An 18,747-nucleotide genomic window follows, 5' to 3' on the forward strand; every position below is an offset into this window, starting at 1 on the left:
TTCCAACAAACCAATCACAAAGCCTAGTTATACTTTTAGCCTCATTGAGGTAATTCAATATGAGAACTCAAAGAGGTTCAAGGAAAAAGCTAAGCTTGCACTACTGCTGTAACTCTGCTGTGTGTATGAAAGAAAAGCTTGTGTGAGTGTGTGTGTGTGTGACAGAGAAAGAGACCGAGAGAGAAAGAAAGAGAATTGGACACTTTCCCTGCTGATGCCTCTGCTGTAACAATTATGTGTGCCTGAGATAAGATCTGATGGGCACTTTGCTGTTTCCATGCATGTGAGTGAAGCTTGCACTGCTCCTGTAACTGTTCCTTGTACTCGAGATAAGATCTGATGTACTCTTTGCTTTTTCCATGCATGTGAATGAAGCTTGCACTGCTCCTGTAACTGTTCAGTGTACCCCAGATAAGATCTGCTGGACTCTTTGCTGTTTCCATGCATGTGAGTGAAGCTTGCACTGCTCCTGTAACTGTTCAGTGTACCCCAGATAAGATCTGCTGGACTCTTTGCTGTTTCCATGCATGTGAGTGAAGCTTGCACTGCTGCTGTAACTGTTCTGTGTACCTCAGATAAGATCTGATAGACACTTTGCTGTTTCCATGCATGTGAGTGAAGCTTGCACTGCTGCTGTAACTGTTCCTTGTACTCGAGATAAGATCTGATGGACTCTTTGCTTTTTCCATGCATGTGAATGAAGCTTGCACTGCTCCTGTAACTGTTCTGTGTACCTCAGATAAGATCTGATGGACTCTTTGCTGTTTCCATGCATGTGAGTGAAGCTTGCACTGCTCCTGTAACTGTTCAGTGTACCCCAGATAAGATCTGATGGACTCTTTGCTGTTTCCATGCATGTGAGTGAAGCTTGCACTGCTCCTGTAACAGTTCTGTGTACCCGAGATAAGATCTGCTGGACTCTTTGCTGTTTCCATGCATGTGAGTGAAGCTTGCACTGCTCCTCTAACTGTTCTGTGTACCTCAGATAAGATCTGATGGACACTTTGCTGTTTCCATGCATGTGAGTGAAGCTTGCACTGCTGCTGTAACTGTTCTGTGTACCTCAGATAAGATCTGATGGACACTTTGCTGTTTCCATGCATGTGAGTGAAGCTTGCACTGCTCCTGTAACTGTTCTGTGTACCCCAGATAAGATCTGATGTACACTTTACTGTTTCCATGAATGTGAATGAAGCTTGCACTGCTCCTGTAACTGTTCCTTGTACTCGAGATAAGATCTGATGGACTCTTTGCTTTTTCCATGCATGTGAATGAAGCTTGCACTGCTCCTGTAACTGTTCTGTGTACCTCAGATACGATCTGATGGGCACTTTGCTGTTTCCATGCATGTGAATGAAGCTTACACTGCTCCTGTAACTGTTCTGTGTACCTCAGATAAGATCTGATGGGCACTTTGCTGTTTCCATGCATGTGAGTGAAGCTTGCACTGCTGCTGTAACTGTTCCTTGTACTCGAGATAAGATCTGATGGACTCTTTGCTTTTTCCATGCATGTGAATGAAGCTTGCACTGCTCCTGTAACTGTTCCTTGTACTCGAGATAAGATCTGATGGACACTTTGCTGTTTCCATGCATGTGAGTGAAGCCCACACTACTTCTGCCGAAGCTGGCATCTGTGCTGTACTTGTTCTTTGTGCTAGGGAATCACTGCTGCTGAACATCACGCTACACATGCCAGCTAACTTTGGTAAAAACCTATTGAGCAAGCAAATGTCCAAATGATTGGGCAGATGGATCGACACCAAATGATGTTTGACCTTGAGGTTTTACAGAAAGTGATAGTTAACAAACTTCGAACCTGTTGACTTGCCATTGTACTAGTTTGAAACATTTTTTGTGAAAGCAAGAAACTGTGGCTTGTTAAAATAGCATTATAGCCCGCCACAGTGGGCTATAACGGTTGTTAAAGGCCCCCATACTGATTTATAGTCCAGACATAAAGCAGATCTGACAAAAAGTGTACTTCTCCCAAACCTGTGAACACTAAGAAACTTGACACAACAAATGTGGTTTGTTTTAAATGTTCACAGTGGTGTGTTTCTTACCCCCTATTTCTCTTCTCAACTCTTCATGTATCGAAATGTTAGCTCGCTTACACACGACACATACCCTACTACTAATACATTGAAAGATAAATTAATGACCTAGCTTCTTCTTTGGACTCAAATCACACCCCCCACCCTTGCCTCGGCCTCCATCCTACCTGCTATCCGTATCACTGCCCTCTCGGCCGCGTCCAGGACGATCCCGCTACCTGAGGCCGACTTGGACCGCTTGGTTCGTTGGTTCTTGGACAGGTTCCACGGCAGCGTGTCGCCGGGTGTCGGCGACCCGCTGCTGACGCTCTCGTTCTCCTCCTCCATCCTCACCTTCTTCTCCAGTAACTTCAGCTCCTGCAGAAGAAGCAAACAAGTCCATCAGCATCAGCAAGTTCTGGTCAACAGGGTCCCTCTTGAGGGGCTACAGGGCTAGTGAATATCAGAGGGTTAAACATTCAACAGGTCTGAAGCCTCTCTCAGTTATTTAGGATCAGCCTAACAAAAGTGTGGAGTGATACTGTGTCCAATTCACACAAACTGAAGTTGCTTCACTTATGCTGTAACTTTTCATAAAGTTAAACAGAAAGTCTCATACAGCGTAACTGTTTGTTGTCTATCCATTCCATCACAGTTAAACAATTTTCAAGCAATTATGTCTGAAAAGTATTTACACTTGAGTATGCAAAAAGTAATTTAAAAAATCTAGTGCTTTAGAAAATAATGGTTTTGTGATGCTTTTAACTTAAAACGCCATATTACCCCCACTATTCCCTTCCCGCTTTCTACCTGCATGGGTGTTTTGTCAATCCAAGATGGCTGAATCATTAGTAGAAAGTTTAAATCGAGCTATGTTTCTAGTTCCACTTTATCAACCCTGACTTCATTCCTCTAGAAAGAAGTAAGATCAAAATATTTTAGAAAGTAACTTTAGGCTTACATTTCGTAACTACAACTAAAACTATATAAAACTGCTCAACATGATGGTATATTTCAGTGTTGTGGATGGCCCATGTGAAAACAATACTTTTCCACAATGGCTGCCATGTTCTGCAAGAAGGCCGTAGTGAACCAGGGCTACTCCTAATTCATGGCAATATTAGCTACTTAACACTGTTTAATGGAAACACAACTGTTTAATAAAGTTTCAGATAGTCATGCAAATTTTACTTTTCAAGCATCAATTAGCTTAGCCTGTGCTATTACGGTAATATATTAAGTGTTAAAGGAACTCCAGGTTACAAGGAATGGTGGGGTCACTCTGTCCAGCTAGTTGTTGCAATACAAAGGGGGCAACTAACAAAACAAGAATAATATATGAGAAACAAGTTTGGAGGAATAATGAGCGATGGAGGAAGTAGTTAATGAAGTCTGCAGCACAACCGCACTAGTAGGCACTTGGGCACCTAACCTGCCACTTGCCTGTGGCCTCCAGTTCCTGCTTGCTCCAGTCTGATCCAGTTGCTGCCATTTGATCAAGTTACACTGCCGCTGCCTGGGTTTTCCCACCCAGGTTTTCCCGCTCACCGTTCTTTCTGCCAACAGAAGCCCCGCTCTCTCCAGGACCTACTTAATGCTGGCGTTAGCGCGACTGCACTAGTAGGCACCTGGGCACCTAGCCTGCCACTTGCCTGTGGCCCACAGTTCCTGCTTTTTCCAGCCTGATCCATTTGCTGCTCTTTGACCAAATGGCAAAGCCGTTGCCCGGCTGCCCAGGTTTTCCCACTCACCGTTCTTCCCACTAATAGAATCCTAGCCCACCCCAGGACCTACTTAAAGGAGCCTGCAGTGCGGCATACCAAAGGTGTGCCAAAGTCGTGCCAAAAGCAAGATGCATACCTGAACTGACTTCAACCCTACTAACCCCCTTAACACCATGAACAACATCGGACTCACCCAACTTGTCCACGACCTCATGCACACCGCATGCCACACACTAGACCCCATCTTCATCTCCAGCGTTCGTATCAGGTACAGCCACACCATGGAATTCATCTGGACTGACCACTCCTCCGTCCAGTTCAACATTACCAGTTCACAGCCCTCTGCCCCCAGGCTGCCTAATGCTCCCATTGCAGCTGGAGCAAAGGCCCGAAGGACACATGGATCAACACCTTCACAACCACCTACCCCATCTCTTCCAACAACCTAGAACAGAACATCAGACACGTCAACAATTAGATCATCAACTGTGCTGACCGCATCGCTCCCATCTGCAGCAACAGCCACGGAAAGTCTACCAAGCAGGCTAGCTGGAACACTGAAGACCTCTGAACTGCTAAAGGTGGCGTACCGGCAAGGACACGACCGACAAGCCCGCCTTCAAGGCAGCTCTCAATCACTACCACGGGCAGTTGAGGGAATTGAAGAAATAGGCATTAGCCTCATGCATCGAATCAAGCTCCAAGAACAGCAAATAACTCTTCAACATCCAACCCCTGGGCTGCAACAAACAAAATGACTCCCTTACAGGAACTCTGCAATAACATTGCAAATTTCTTCCACAACAAGATTGCCAACATCTACAGAAACTTCAAACCCGAGGCGAAAGCCACCAACTTCTTCAAGCAACACAACGACCCCACTACCACCAGAGACATCTGACTAACCAAGTGGAGACAGCTCGCCCCCACAGGACCCCACCTCCATCATGAACTCGGTCCACCCAGGGGCCCCAACTGACCCAGCCCCTCACCACTTAGGCAAACTTAGGCAACTTAGGCAAAGCCAGAATCAGCCACGTACTTACTACCTTGTTCAACACCTCAATTGCCGTGACCACTTTCCCTGAGGACTGGAAGCACGCAGAAGTTAATGCCCTACTAAAGATAGCATCGGCAGACCTTAGCAAACTCAACAACTACCAATCAATGTCCCTGCTCCAGTTCCCAGCCAAAGTATTAGAAAAAGTCATCAACCATCTACTCTCTCCACATCTAAAACAGAACCTCTTACTTGACTCCTCCCATTCCGGATTCTGTAGCAACCCCTGCCTGAGACAGCCCTCATTGCAGCTATCGAAGGCATCTGAGACCTAGCCGCCTGAGGAGAGACTGCGGCTCTGCTCCTCCTAGACTTCTCTGTAGCCTTCGATACAGTCTCCCACCACACACTCATCACAAGTCTGCACAACATAGGTGTCCACAAAGCCACTTTCAGATGGATCGTCTCTTTCCTCTCCGTTTGAATGCAAAAAGCTTGCCTTTCCCCCTCCACCTCTGAACCCAAGGAAATCATCTGTGGAGTACCCCAAGGATCCTCGCTCAGGCCCACCTTCTTCAACGCATATATGACACCTTTAGCAAGCACCGTCAAAACCCATGGACTCAACATCATATCCTATGCAGGTGACACACTTTCATCCTCTCCTTCTCTGAAGACACCACCAGCACCAAGACCAGTTTAAACAACTGCATAGCAGATGTTGCCAACTGGGTGAAGGACAACTTCCTGATGCTCAACACGTACAAGACAGAGGTATTGATCTTCAGAAACAAAAGCTCCCCATGGGATGCATCCTGGTGGGCCTGAGAACTCTGACCTACTCCTACGCCCACTGACCACGCTAGGAACTCAGACATCATTCTGGACAACAAGCTAACCATGATGACTCAGGTCAACAGCATCTCCTCCTTCTACTTCTTCATCCTCCGCTTTGTAATATATTCAAATGTTTACCCCAAAGCTCAAGACACACCATCACCCAGGCCCTCGTCTTCAGCCAACAAAGCTCTCTGTGCAGGGATCGCAGCTCACCTCCTCCAACGACTACAGACCATACAGAACACCGAAGCCAGACTTGTCCTGATCTCCCTAGACAAACCCTCATCACCCCCTACCTCAGGGAACTCCACTCATTAGTTAATCTGTAAATTAAAAAAATGCATGCACTTACAAAATGACGCAGGCAGAAGCCATGTGATTGCTTTTTTCAAGATGCTGTTCAAGATTGGCAAACAGCATTGGGAAAGCCAATAGGTCAAAAAGGACAGATCTATTGGCTTTCCCAATGCTTGCCATAAAAAGGGGTTGATTGTTCCTTAGGTAAATATGGAGCTGCTGAAAATACTTATGTTTCGGATGGTGGAAATGAAAAAAAAAATGTAGGCGATGGTTAGTGAAATATTGATACTAATGGTGCAGTAAAGTATCTTTACTAATAAAACTGTGAACAATTAAACGGTTACTGAATTTTTTTATATAATTTGCACTTATTTTCTGTTGAACCTGTGAGTGTCAATAACCCTTTCAACACTGGAAACAAATCTAAATGCTGACATTGCACAGGATTCCAGCACTACCACTGTGCAAGCCGCGACTCCAGAACCTCGTTCATTCCACCTCACAATTGCATGCAGGAGTGTAGCTAACAATAGTGCAGCATATGCAGTGGCACCAGGGCCCAGGGGCCTGTTGAGACCGCTGGATCTCCATTATAACTGCTTTTTTTTCTACCAAACCAGGAAATGGGGACCCATTGTCGTTGCTTACATTAGAGCCCACGGCACCCTTGCGACTGGTTCACGGACAATCTCCTGTATCCAGCAGGAGGGAAACAACAAGACTTGATAACCTGTGGCTGATGGTGATTGTTGACCTGTTGGCTTGGCTGACAGAAGAAGCAACCACAAAGCACTACTTTAACCCGGGCTCCTTCCCCTCCCCCTCTTCCGGAAGCCCAAAGCATGTCTGCCCCAGGGGCGGCTCCTCAGCAATGGCGGAGGAGCGTCGCCCCGCTGGCTAAGAGCCAGCAGCAGAAAAATAAAACAATATTTGAATATTGTTTTATTTTTCTGCTGCTGGCTCAGCCGGCAGGTGCAGGGAGGGGCGGGGCGACGCCACAGGGGTTGAAAGGGGGGATGAGGAAGTTTGTGCACTAAGTGCGCATGTGTGTTTGGACGGCCTAAGACGGCCGTCTAAACACACATGCAAACTTAGGTTTCTCCAGCCAGGCTGCGTACACAGCTGGACTGGAGAAACTGCACAGGCCCCAGGGTTGTGTCTGAGAAACAGTCACTGCCACTCAGACCAATCTGACGCTGCTTTCATGCTATGTTTAGCATGTAAGCAGCGCCAGGATTGCTGGGGAGCTTCTTCTGGTGTCCCAGCGAATGCTGGGACACTAGAACAGGAAAGGAGGACGAGTGGGGCGGCAGGAGAGGATGGCGGCTGTGACGAATGGTAAGTTTGACATTTTTTTACTTTATTACCCCCCTATCCCCGTCGTCCCCATCCTTACCCCACCACTTGATATATGTGGCAGGGGTAGAGAGCGTGTGCTGGATTCTCTATACTTAAGCAAAAGTTGTAATATTACGTCCTTCACTTAAACTTGTAAAAATCTGTAAAAGTTTTTTTTTTTATTAAAGCGAACCAGCTGGCCAGTGTTCATAAATGGAAGGGTGGAGTCCATTGATTACTATGAAAAAGGTGCCTCTGAGACATGCTGGTACTCCTCTTACCTATCCAATCGATAACCCTTTGTCGACATGAGTATCTCGAAATGCCAGAATCTCCCAGTCACATGGGGAGAACCCCAGAGCTACAACCTGTCCCCAGTAATCATCAACATCTCCATGGACCCTCTCAGAGCCCTATTCACACACAAATAATCAAATTTCACAAGTACACCAGCAACGAGTAATTTTACATAAAAGTTTTCCCTCCTTTTAACATTCAGCGCCTCAAGCACTTTCCTGTACCATAACCAGAACTGGATGTCCTCTACCTACCTGAGACTCAAACCACCAAGACTGAATTCCTTCTTTTCTCTTAGAAAAGTTGCTACTTTTCCCTAAGAGCGACGTGCGGGAACTAGTCCAAGCCTGGCTACACGACATGAACCTGAACATCTTCTAACTGTAGGTGTAACTGAACGCCATGTCCCCTGGATTCACCATTGACATCGACCGCTCCCTGAAACAGCACATCACTCATAAAAAGACCAAGACTACCTGGTTCCAGCTCTATCTTCTAAAGAACGTGAACTGTTCTTCCACAAAACAACGTCAGAACTGCCGTCCAAGCCCTTGGTCTCTTCTGCTGGTGTGGCACTAGTATATTGCTGGCAGAATTGAGTTTTACATAAATATCATGTTCTAAATATCACGGTCAAAAATATCACCAACTGGAACTAATAATAGAAAACCTAGACCAAATAAGCTAATATTTTGTACATGGTACTCTAAGGGATTAAGGCACCTCCTACCCTGAGAGCACTGCCCTGGGTCCGCCTCCCTGCCCGCATCAACACAGCTACCATGCATGGCATCCCTGGCGGTCTTGCAGAAAAGTTCATTGAATCTTGCTGCCAGGGCAGGATCCGACTAGCGATGAAGTTATCTGAACATTTTTGACAATAGATACATTTTTTTCGATATTTTGGCAGTTTATTTACAAAGTATATAAGGGTAAGGCGGTATTTTTGTTGACAATATTTTTGCCATGATATTGTTGTGTCACAATATTGTTGTAACAAATATTTTGTCATACAACCCTCTCTTCCAGCTTGACAGTATTCTTTTCTTTTGGTTTTGAAGAGCACTCCGTTTACCCTGGCTTGGTTCACAGTTGATACATACACATATACAACCTTACAAACACATATACGTAACTCTTTGCTTGCCCAGACAAATAACAATTACAGTAATACCCACAATTTTCAATAAAGTCATGCTTCATTTAGTCCTCTTCTCCCGACCCTGCCACTCTATGGCCAACCATCTTTAAAACTCTCTATTGGCAGCCATCTTCAAAGGTCTCCATGGGCAGCCATCTTTAAAAGTCTCTTTGGGTGGCCATCTTTAAAACTCTCTATGGGCAGCCATCTTTAAAAGTCTCCATGGGCAGCCATCTTTAAAAGTCTCTTTGGGTGGCCATCTTTAAAACTCTCTATGGGCAGCCATCTTTAAAAGTCTCCATGGGCAGCCATCTTTAAAACTCTCTATTGGCGGACCTCTTTTGAACTTGAATGCAAATTAACAGAGATAATTTGCTTATGACTTATTTTAAATATGCTTATCATGAAATCGGTCTTCCAGGGAGTCCTCAGTAGCACAGAAAGGTCACAGTAGCTCACAGTTTATTTTACAGCTTGTGAGTGTCCTGTCGCATCACAGACATTGCCCAGTCACCCACAGGTATTGAGACCTGCAGTTCATTTGCTAGAGCGTGACTTCAAGCCGCATCAGAAAGTATGATGTTTCTGTTCTAAGTCTGTAGCTGAGACAACTTTTTCCACTTGTAAGAGTGAAAGGCTGGCATCTGTATGCATACACTTACCACACATTTCCCCTCGAGCCATATGTACGAGACACCTATACATCGCTCATTCCAATTTTATATGTTATCTTTCTGTAGTTTCCTATTACATAGGAGTAGTGGGAGGACTCTATGATGCATAAATGTACATTACACTGTTTCCTGGTGAAGTCTGCCCAGGGCCACCCAGTAAAATGAAGGGATGTATTTCTCAGGCACCAGATATATTAATGCCAGCAGCCCAGCCAAGGGACTAAGGGGGTTATTCTAACTTTGGAGGAGTGTTAATCCGTCCCAAAAGTGACGGTAAAGTGACGGATATACCACCAGCCGTATTACGAGTTCCATAGGATATAATGGACTCGTAATACGGCTGGTGGTAAATCCGTCACTTTTCCGTCACTTTTGGGACGGATTAACACCTCCTCCAAAGTTAGAATAACACCCTAAGTGCCCTTAAAGTTTCAAAGTAAACCCTTCTGACAATCTCCAGTAGCTCTGAAAAGAACACAGACTTTAGGAAATGATTTGCTGAGTGCCTTTTTAACATATAACAAATTGGCTGCAGTGGTACAGAAGATCTGGGCGGAGTGAGATTCCCAACCAGCTGGAGGAACCAGGGCCCAGATTTACTAGCAGGAGAACATGCTGCACTGCGTGAATAGAGAGGGCAGGAATGTGCCAGATTAACTAAGATAGTAAGTGACACATTCTTCCTGCACAAAAACAATGCTCAGAGGCATTTTCTTCTTTCTAAGGAGGAAATAACAAGAAGAAATACACATATTTCTCTTCGTTACGCATCTGTGGGATGGCATAGCAATTTGACGGATTCCTGGGTCTACTAACCTTAGTAAATCTGGCAATGTACCAAAACCCATGGGTGGCAGCATGGAAAGGCCCACACTCCACCCATGAAATGCCTTCCCAGCTCAGAGTAACGCAATGCAATGATTTGCGTTACTCTGGATTTACTAAGCCCACAGAACCACGCAATGTACCTTTTGCGCGGCTTATCAAATATCACTTAAACTCTTGCGTCGCTCTGCATGACGCAATGGCAATACAAGGGCTTAGTAAATCTGGCCCATATTACACTGAGACAACATTTGAGCAGCTGGGATTTGGAGAAAAGCAAATTGCCAATCTCTAAGAGGGAGATAATCTCATACTGCAACCAGAAAACTGCCCTCTGGGGGATAATTTATTTTGTATTTTTAAATAGCACATACAATGCTCATAGGGTGTCAGAGCGCTCGATATAGCAAGTAGACCAAAGACAAGTTTTTGAGAAAGCAACCAAAACATTGTAGGAATATCTTGGAAAACACCTGGAGGAGTTGGGAACATCTGCCCACCTAGGCGCCTTGCTGGCCCGAATGATCTGTCCGACAGCTGGAATTACACGCATGGGTGTGTTGCTGACGGTGGTCCTACACTACTGGAGGAGTTGTGTGGGGAAGGCTGCAGGGTGTCACTTTATGCTCTGGGGCTGCTGTTGGTAGGCCTACCACACGGAGACCCCTTATCCTTCTTCACAGCCGGAAAGCTATCTGCTTGGATGGCAGCAGGCCTTGTGACGGTGGGTGATTGCTTTCAATAGGGTGCCTTAATCCCATTTGAAGAGTTGGTCTCCAACCATGGCTTGCCCAAGGGATAGTACCTTCTTGCATCAGGCGCTGGCCTGCACCTTTAGGGACTTATGGTCCGGAGGGCATGAGGAACTTCCCACTCACGCAGTGCTTCAACTTTTGGTCTCCATGGGCACTGCTAGACATTTAGTGACATGGTTTTACAGATCACTATCCGAGATGACCTAAAAGCCTTTGTTGGTGTTGTGGTGGAGATGGGAGGGTACATTTGACCGGGAAATTTCAGACCCTGAGTAGCGTAAAATCCTGGCTTATCCCAAAATCGTCTTGAGGGATATGAGACTAACATTCACACAATTTATTTACATGCACATGACATATATGACACCTCACAGACTTCAAGTAGTTTATGGTGGAGAACCACGCAGGTGCCCCAGATGCAGTCATTTAGATGCTGATTTTGTACACATGACACCCCTTCTGGAACACGGTTATTGATGCACTCGACACCACCCTGGGCTGCTCCCTTATGCCCTCCCAGGAGGTCTGCTTGCTCGGGCTGTTTGATAGACTGCCCAAATGCAAAGTGGGCACCAGATTCCTCGACCTTGTGTTATCCAAGAGGCAAATTGCCGTGGCTTGGAAATAGAGGATGGGACCAGTGATGGGGACCCGGGTAAAAGATGTTACTCAATGAGAGGGCACTGCTCCAGGAGGAGAGGCCAGTGGTGAGGCTATGGGTTGAGATTTTAGATACCTTGAAGAACCCGGAGGGGGGCTTTGTTTTGGGGGTCTGATGACCAGGAGAGCATTTCCGAGGATGACAGACATATTACCCCGGGGGCCACAATAGGGTAAGAGGTCACATATTGATCTGAACCCGAGCGGAGTCCTGGGTGAAGGTAAGATCTATGCTACACTGTCCACTTTCCTCCCATACACCTGGACATTACCTTTTCACCATGAATGACCATCCCATCAGTAAGGCCATGATGACTTGATGCACCGTATCCCTTCCCACTTCCTTTTAATTGGTCACATCTCCTTTACCCTACTCGCATTAGGCAGCCCCTTCATGTGGTTTACAACGGTTTGGGGAGTTTCTTTATTTTTCATATGCTCTTTTTCTCTTGTTGGGGGTTTCTTTTACACTTCCCCCCTTCCTTTTATGTGGTGACGTGTGGCACAATGGTTAGAGTGCAGACCCTGATGCAGAGATATGGCCTGGGATATGGCCCTTGTGGGTCTTGGGCTCCATTCCCTTGGACCAGATAATTCTCGCCTCAGTGCCTAATCTAATTAATGGGTCCCACTCTGTAACTCTGGGCAATAGCTTGCTTAATGTCCACAATGGCCCTGACAGCGCTTGGATGCCTGGCTTAACCCTGGGGCTGTCCAAGAGTGGGTGCCTCACAGGGAAAATCCACGAGGGGTTCCACAGCGGTATGCATACAGCGCCTTGAGAGCCTAACAGGTGAGTAGTGCGCTATACAAGTGCAAAGTTTACAGTTTTATTGTAGACAAGATATCCTAGACTTCCTGACTCCCTCTAGACAGTCTGTACATTGTACACTGCTATAGCTCCGCTCATACAATAGTAACACTTTTGGATGCAATGTTGGCTGAAATTCTTCTGCAAATAATATGTGATATCTGTTGTTGTGATGATGGTTTAAAGGTGTTATCCCATATTTTTGCTGAGCCTCTGTGAGGCTTTGAAGTCTAATGCCATATTTCATGACCACTGTCCACCCCTGGGTGATGTCTTACTCAAATCCAAATCAAATATGTTCCAAAAAAACTTGGAAAATAAATGGCAATTTATAGGAATACAAACGTTAAGGAATACCAATTTAAGTAATCTGACTGATCGAAGATAAGGGGGAAAAGATACTACATTTACAAATGATTCACAGTCTCCACCAGTGAGACCACAGCATAGTCGAGGAAAGTTCAGTAAATTCAGAGCCATACAGGAAGCCCAGGTAGGAGATCTGTGTGCCTTTCAGCCCCACTAGAGAGAGAGGAAACACTAGGGAGGAAAGGACAGGAAGTGGCGAGTGAAAAGGACTAGTCTGATCTCTTTAAGTTGGAAGGGTGATGGACAGCATGCATGGGGTACAGGCACACATTCTGTGAGTGTGGCCTGAAAAGGAGAGATTCAAGGTACTTGGTTTTTGAAAATGTGGGTCACCAATTATATAGTGTTAGTGCTGTGTAGGCATTAGGATCCCAGAAAATGTTGGTTTCAGAGCTAGATAGTACGTGGTACGGAGAGTCGGGATGTGAAATATGTGCACTGAGCTCTCGGTTTTAAAGATGAATCTGCCCTCGCGGGGAGCCATCACCAACATGTAAGCAAAGAGATGATTTAGTCCATTTGTTTGCTCCAAAAACTATGTAAGCATGAGGGTCCTTTTCAGAGAAGAGCTCTGCTGCCTTTCAGCTAGGTTTGTGCTATAGAAATATCATATACATACATACTTGGACATACATACATACCGGAGCATGGGAGAGTCTGGACAGCACCAAAGACTGAAAGACAACTTTGAGCCCTGCTCAAAGAGAAAGGGTTTTTTCATTGTATGAGCCTCAGTTTGCATTTAGCATTTCTTGCACCAGTGTTTGAGTGTTTGTAGAGACTGAATTGTTTGTTGATAATGACGCCCAGACATTGGGTTCATTCTACGATAGAAAGCTTGTAATCAGAAAACCTGGTGGCGAGTGCCAGCCTTGAACAGGAGTGGTGAGACAGAGGCGAGAAGCAATTCCATCATAATGGGCAGATTTCATTTCAGGTTATGAGGCATCCTCTAGGCCTGTGCACTGGTCAGTGTCTTTGCTAAGCATGAAATTGGCATTAGCAAGGGACTCTGAAGGGTTTCTGAGTGTCTTTGGCTAACTTGGTGTGAGACGATGGATTTACACAAAGAAATCACACCGGGGTTTGAAGTGCGTGATAAGTAGAGATAGGACAAAAATAGACCCCTGGGTGAGCCCGTGGTGTAGCGGGATGGAGAGAGACATGCCTATCTTGATGTATTGTGAGAGGGTGGCCATGCATCAGGTCAACAAACGAAGATTTTGCCTGCTGTGCCCAGGGGTCTTTCTAGGGTTCTAGTAAACTGATCTATATAAGAGGAAGGAACACTCACTCCTACAAGAGTAAGAGTGGGGTGGTCACCAAGTATTTGCAGTTGTTCAATGTGAAATTTTCAATGTATGCCAATATGATATTTGTTGATTATGCCAAATTCATGAACAATGCCTTCAAGGCTCCTAGGTGTGGGGCCTATCCAGAGCAACGTTTTTAGTAATGAATGTAAGGTAGGTACGTAGGTAAACGTTTATTGTGTAGTTAGTTAAATCCATAACAATGTAATAAATAAAGAATGCCAGTAAAACACAATATAATCATTCATTCACCTTGTTCAATGCGCCGTGTCGCTTCATGTTGAGACAAACTCACCCTAATTTTACATTGGACATCTAAAACATTGATAAAGTGCAAATTTCTAAAAAATAAAATACATAAATAAAAATCTTTGTGCATAAGGCTTTAGTTACTTAAAACCAAACCTCTTCAACTTCATCCTCCAAAGTTACCAAATGTAGCAGCTAACTGAAGCAAGGGGCCCCTTTCCGCGTAAGGCACTTGAACTCTTGACATACCCAGTACCTTACGTGCAAACTCCAAGAACCTCCCAATCCGATCAGCCAGGACCCCTAATGATAAAGTGCAAATTTCTCCGAAGTACAACGAACAAAAGATTAAAATAGCTAAATACATCAGCAATAGGGCTGCAGTTTTTCATTATTCCCCCGTGCAGGCACACATCACCTCCCAAAGGCAGACAACCGGAATAGTGCGAATATCAACAAAGTGCCTGGCGCATGAATGTTAACTACTTTGACACTATATGGCAGGCCTGTTCAGAGATATAACTGCTGCCTTGAAAGCTTTTAGAAATCCTACAGATAGCTGGGGATAAACCCCACTGCACTCTGGCACTTTCTGATCCCGAGCCTGCGGAACACAGGCACCAACCAGAAGTCTCTCAGACCCCTCAGGTTATTACAAACGCAGATTATGTGCAGTAGCGATTCGAGGTTGTACTCACATAATCTGCACTGCAGCTCTACAGTGCCCTTCAGACGGCCGGATTTGTAAGATTTTAGGGGTATGATTCCAGATCTCAATCTAATTAATTCTTTTTTTTTTCAACCCAGATTCACGGCGATAGATCGATATAGTGCCCTACCACTAGGTCGGCATGGCCTTAGTAGCCAGCTCCAATCTGTCCTCCTCTGTAGATCTCATCCTTGCATTTTTTGTAAGCAGGTTTGCTTGTTGCCTTAGGGGGAAATTTCAATTAATAATCTCTTTAACTCCCTAGGCAGAGGTAGATTTGCTGACATAATCCCTCCGATTTGTTGCTCTGCATGCTTAGCCAGATAAGACTTCTCAATGATCCAGGAGGAGCTGCCTTAAGCTTTAAGTAATAAATTAAAACTATTGTTTCCTCCGTGATTGTTTGCTTGCTTAGATTAAATTCTAATCGAATTGGGAGGATGGTGATGCATTCGGGAGCTGCAATAGTCATCTATAGGACTGACACTGTGCCTTGTCAAGCCAAGTGGAAAGCATACCTTTAAAAGTCAATGAGCCATATGCTAATGTTGGAATTAGCTTTGCATCTATAACTCTGCACATTGGGGTCAAATCTGGGCCTGACATATGATTCAAGAGTTTCTGAAAGCTAATGGACATGGCTATCGCCATTCCTTTGATAGAGTCAAGCTGAGCATAGTGTGTGCCTCGCAGGTTGAAATAGACACCTAAACATTTGAAGTTGGAAACCAACTCAATTTTAACCTGATCTAATACAAAATTGTGTTTCTTAACTTTCTTTCTCCCAAAACCCATAATTTTAGTCTTGGAGGCATTATTAGAGATCAAGTGTCCCTTACAGTAATGTGACAGGGCATGTAACACTCACTGCATGCCAACTGCAGTATAGTCAAAAAGAATAGTGTTGCCAGCATACTGCAAACATTGCAGGTGTACCCCTGCAAACTTGTGTGGGAAAGCATTTATTGCTGCAAAGCACTCTTAAGATCTGCCGGGTATAGATCAAATAACAAGGGAGCCAAAATACAACCCCGTTTCAAACCCTGGGTGGTCCAGATCTTTTGCGTCACTCTATTTTCTGCAACTTTAACTTTGACCCACAATTTAGCATACAGACTCACTACTGCTCGCAGCAGCGTGGAGGGAATGCCCCAGTTATAGAGCTTTCGCCATAGTCTTGCTCTGTCCACTTTAGCAAAGCCTGTCGTATAATCAATAAATGCGGCATACAAAGCAGCAGCTAGTTTTTGATTCGCTGACTCAATCAATGTGGAGAGGACCACCGGGTTATCTTCTGTGCTACTCCCCCGATGGAACCCTGTTTGAGTTTACGGGATAAGTGCATTGGAAGTAGCCTATTTCTCCAGCTCAGCATTGAAGGTAAGGTCTAGTGTGAATCTGAGAGTAGATCAAATATGTTGATGTGTTTTTTGTTCATGAACCTTGTGCTGAAGAGTGAGCATTTTAATTGTGTCTCCCTCCTCTTGACGCAATGTGACTTTGAAAAGACGGGGTTTAGTATAGGAAGAGAAGCAAAGGCATAGGGTATCATTTTGGAATTAATTGTGTTGGTAGCACTGTTCAGTCCATAAGACAAGCAGACAAAGTCATTGTTTTCAAGAATGCCTAAGGTGTTAGCGAAAATTTTCAGATAAATGGGGAACATTTTTGTTAAGTCAAATAACAGACTATAAAAAGTGAAGGACCTTTTTATGCACAAAGGGGGCATCCAGGAATGCAAATTCTAAACATATAATTTTACATTGCTAAAGAGGATGGACCTCACCTTGAAGATCTTCCACAAGATGAGAAAAGACATGGAGGGGGACTGCCAAAGACACAGTGATACAGAACTGGATTTCATTCACATGGTTTGTACCTGTCTTTAGTTTGAAGAACACTGAAGTGTCACCAAACATCAAAGGGGTGCTATGGCTTGGTAAACTATCGGTAATGTACGCATTTGCACAATGGTCTTTTTTAGATAAAGGAAAAAAGGAAAACCCATTGTGAAGTTGGTGTGATTAAAGCTGCAGGTAGTAAAATGTATAATTCGTATGGAAAGCAAATGCAACAATCAACCAAAGTATAGTAGCTAGCTTATAGAATTTGCAAAGTTGGGAACTTCAGAAAGTAAAGGTTTAAAGATAGAACAAGATCTGCACGCAACTCTATTTATACACTACGGAGCATTGTTTTTACTAATTCTGTGCTGTATTTGCCTGACACTATTTTAGGCTGGAAGCAGAAAATATTCCGGATTTGATGCTGGATCATAGTATTATGATACTTATGTGTAATGAATTGCCTCATTTATTCATCACATGTCTACACATAAGCAGATTAGACCTCTGCCCTTTCTTAAAGACAGGCACTACTGGGAATAGCCATAGTGTTCATCGTGTATCTTTGTCTATGATCTGTAATGGTGCACTGAACTCCTTTTGCACCATTTTTAGAGATGGCATTTGACTCACATGTAATATTCTGTGACCAACGTACTGATTTTATCTACATGTAATGCAATGCTTCAATTTTCACATTTTATGAAACCATTTCTACATTAATTCCCTTATCTGTAACGTAGTATTTATCTGTTAAACTCCAGTGGCCTGGCGTTCCAATGCATTTTAATTTTGTACCATCTGAATGGCTCCATTATTCATTGGTTGCCATGACAAATTCTCACAAACTCTGAGTCTATGACATTTACTGTTCCACCTTTGCCCATTAGAAAGCCGAGGAAAGTGAGTCTGATTATGGTGACTCGCTCTATGATCGTAATGACACATGCAATGTTCCTTTCGCTTGGTTGCACTTCATTTGCCAAGAACGTGTATCCTCTTGATGGCAATGTAAGAGGTGAGGAGTCTGTTTTGTTTGTGTTCTCTTGTGTAACACTCTTTTCTTTTTATTGAGCTCATTGTTTGTTTTTGAATGCTTTAGTTAGATACAGTTATCTATTATCATTCTCCATGTTGCAATAGTGTCACTTGTGACCCACTGGAAGTTTCCCTCTTAACATACATTTGGAATTCAGGTACCTCCGGACAATTCTCTACTTGTGCTATATATTTGGGGTCACACTGCTTTTCTTTATATTTGCTTGATAGGCAGAAGGCATGTAGGATTTGCATTTCCATTTAAACTGCTTTGTTTTCCACTAACACTTACAGTATAGCAACCACAGCATTTTGGATTTATGAGGAGGGGTCATCTGGTAGTGGAGAAGTATGCTTCAGTGAGCTATAATAAAAGTATACATAAGTCACATTCATCATCAGTGCTTTGAAGCACACGATAAATGCATCCAATGACATTGGAGAAGGTAGTTTTTGTGAGTTCAATGGATCTAACACATCATCCACATGTAATCAGAAGTGTGTAAGCTTTGATTGATTCCCTTTCTTTCTTTAGTGCACCTGTGATCCTGGGCCTGCATGTGAAGAAAGAATCCCTCTGAATCCCTCTGAACTAGACAAGGGGGATGAACAGATACGCACCCCCTTCATAGGAATGGCTCCTGTTCCTACCTCCATTTAGGCCATCTGGATCCAACAGTATGCCTTTCTGCATCCACACACAGTGCGTTTGTCAGAGTGGTTGCATCACCTATTTCTCAAAGAAGATGGAATTACACTGTTAAGGGGCTCCCAAGGTATACATCCTAATTAGGTGAAAGGAGAAAGGTGTACAGGAAGGATCTC

The 18,747-nt window shown here is 44.3% G+C and overlaps 1 protein-coding gene across 2 annotated transcripts in view; it reads right to left on the reverse strand.

The window, feature by feature from the left end:
- Positions 1-18,747, reverse strand: part of PLEC (plectin) — an 831,873-nt gene that overhangs the window by 647,199 nt on the left and 165,927 nt on the right. For both annotated transcript variants that reach the window (XM_069220980.1, XM_069220972.1), the window contains exon 2: positions 2,224-2,413. In XM_069220980.1, the coding sequence (XP_069077081.1) occupies positions 2,224-2,413 (190 nt within the window). The remainder of the gene's footprint in view (positions 1-2,223; positions 2,414-18,747) is intronic.

Source organism: Pleurodeles waltl, chromosome 2_2 (genome assembly GCF_031143425.1).
Source record: "Pleurodeles waltl isolate 20211129_DDA chromosome 2_2, aPleWal1.hap1.20221129, whole genome shotgun sequence".
Taxonomy (NCBI): domain Eukaryota; kingdom Metazoa; phylum Chordata; class Amphibia; order Caudata; family Salamandridae; genus Pleurodeles; species Pleurodeles waltl.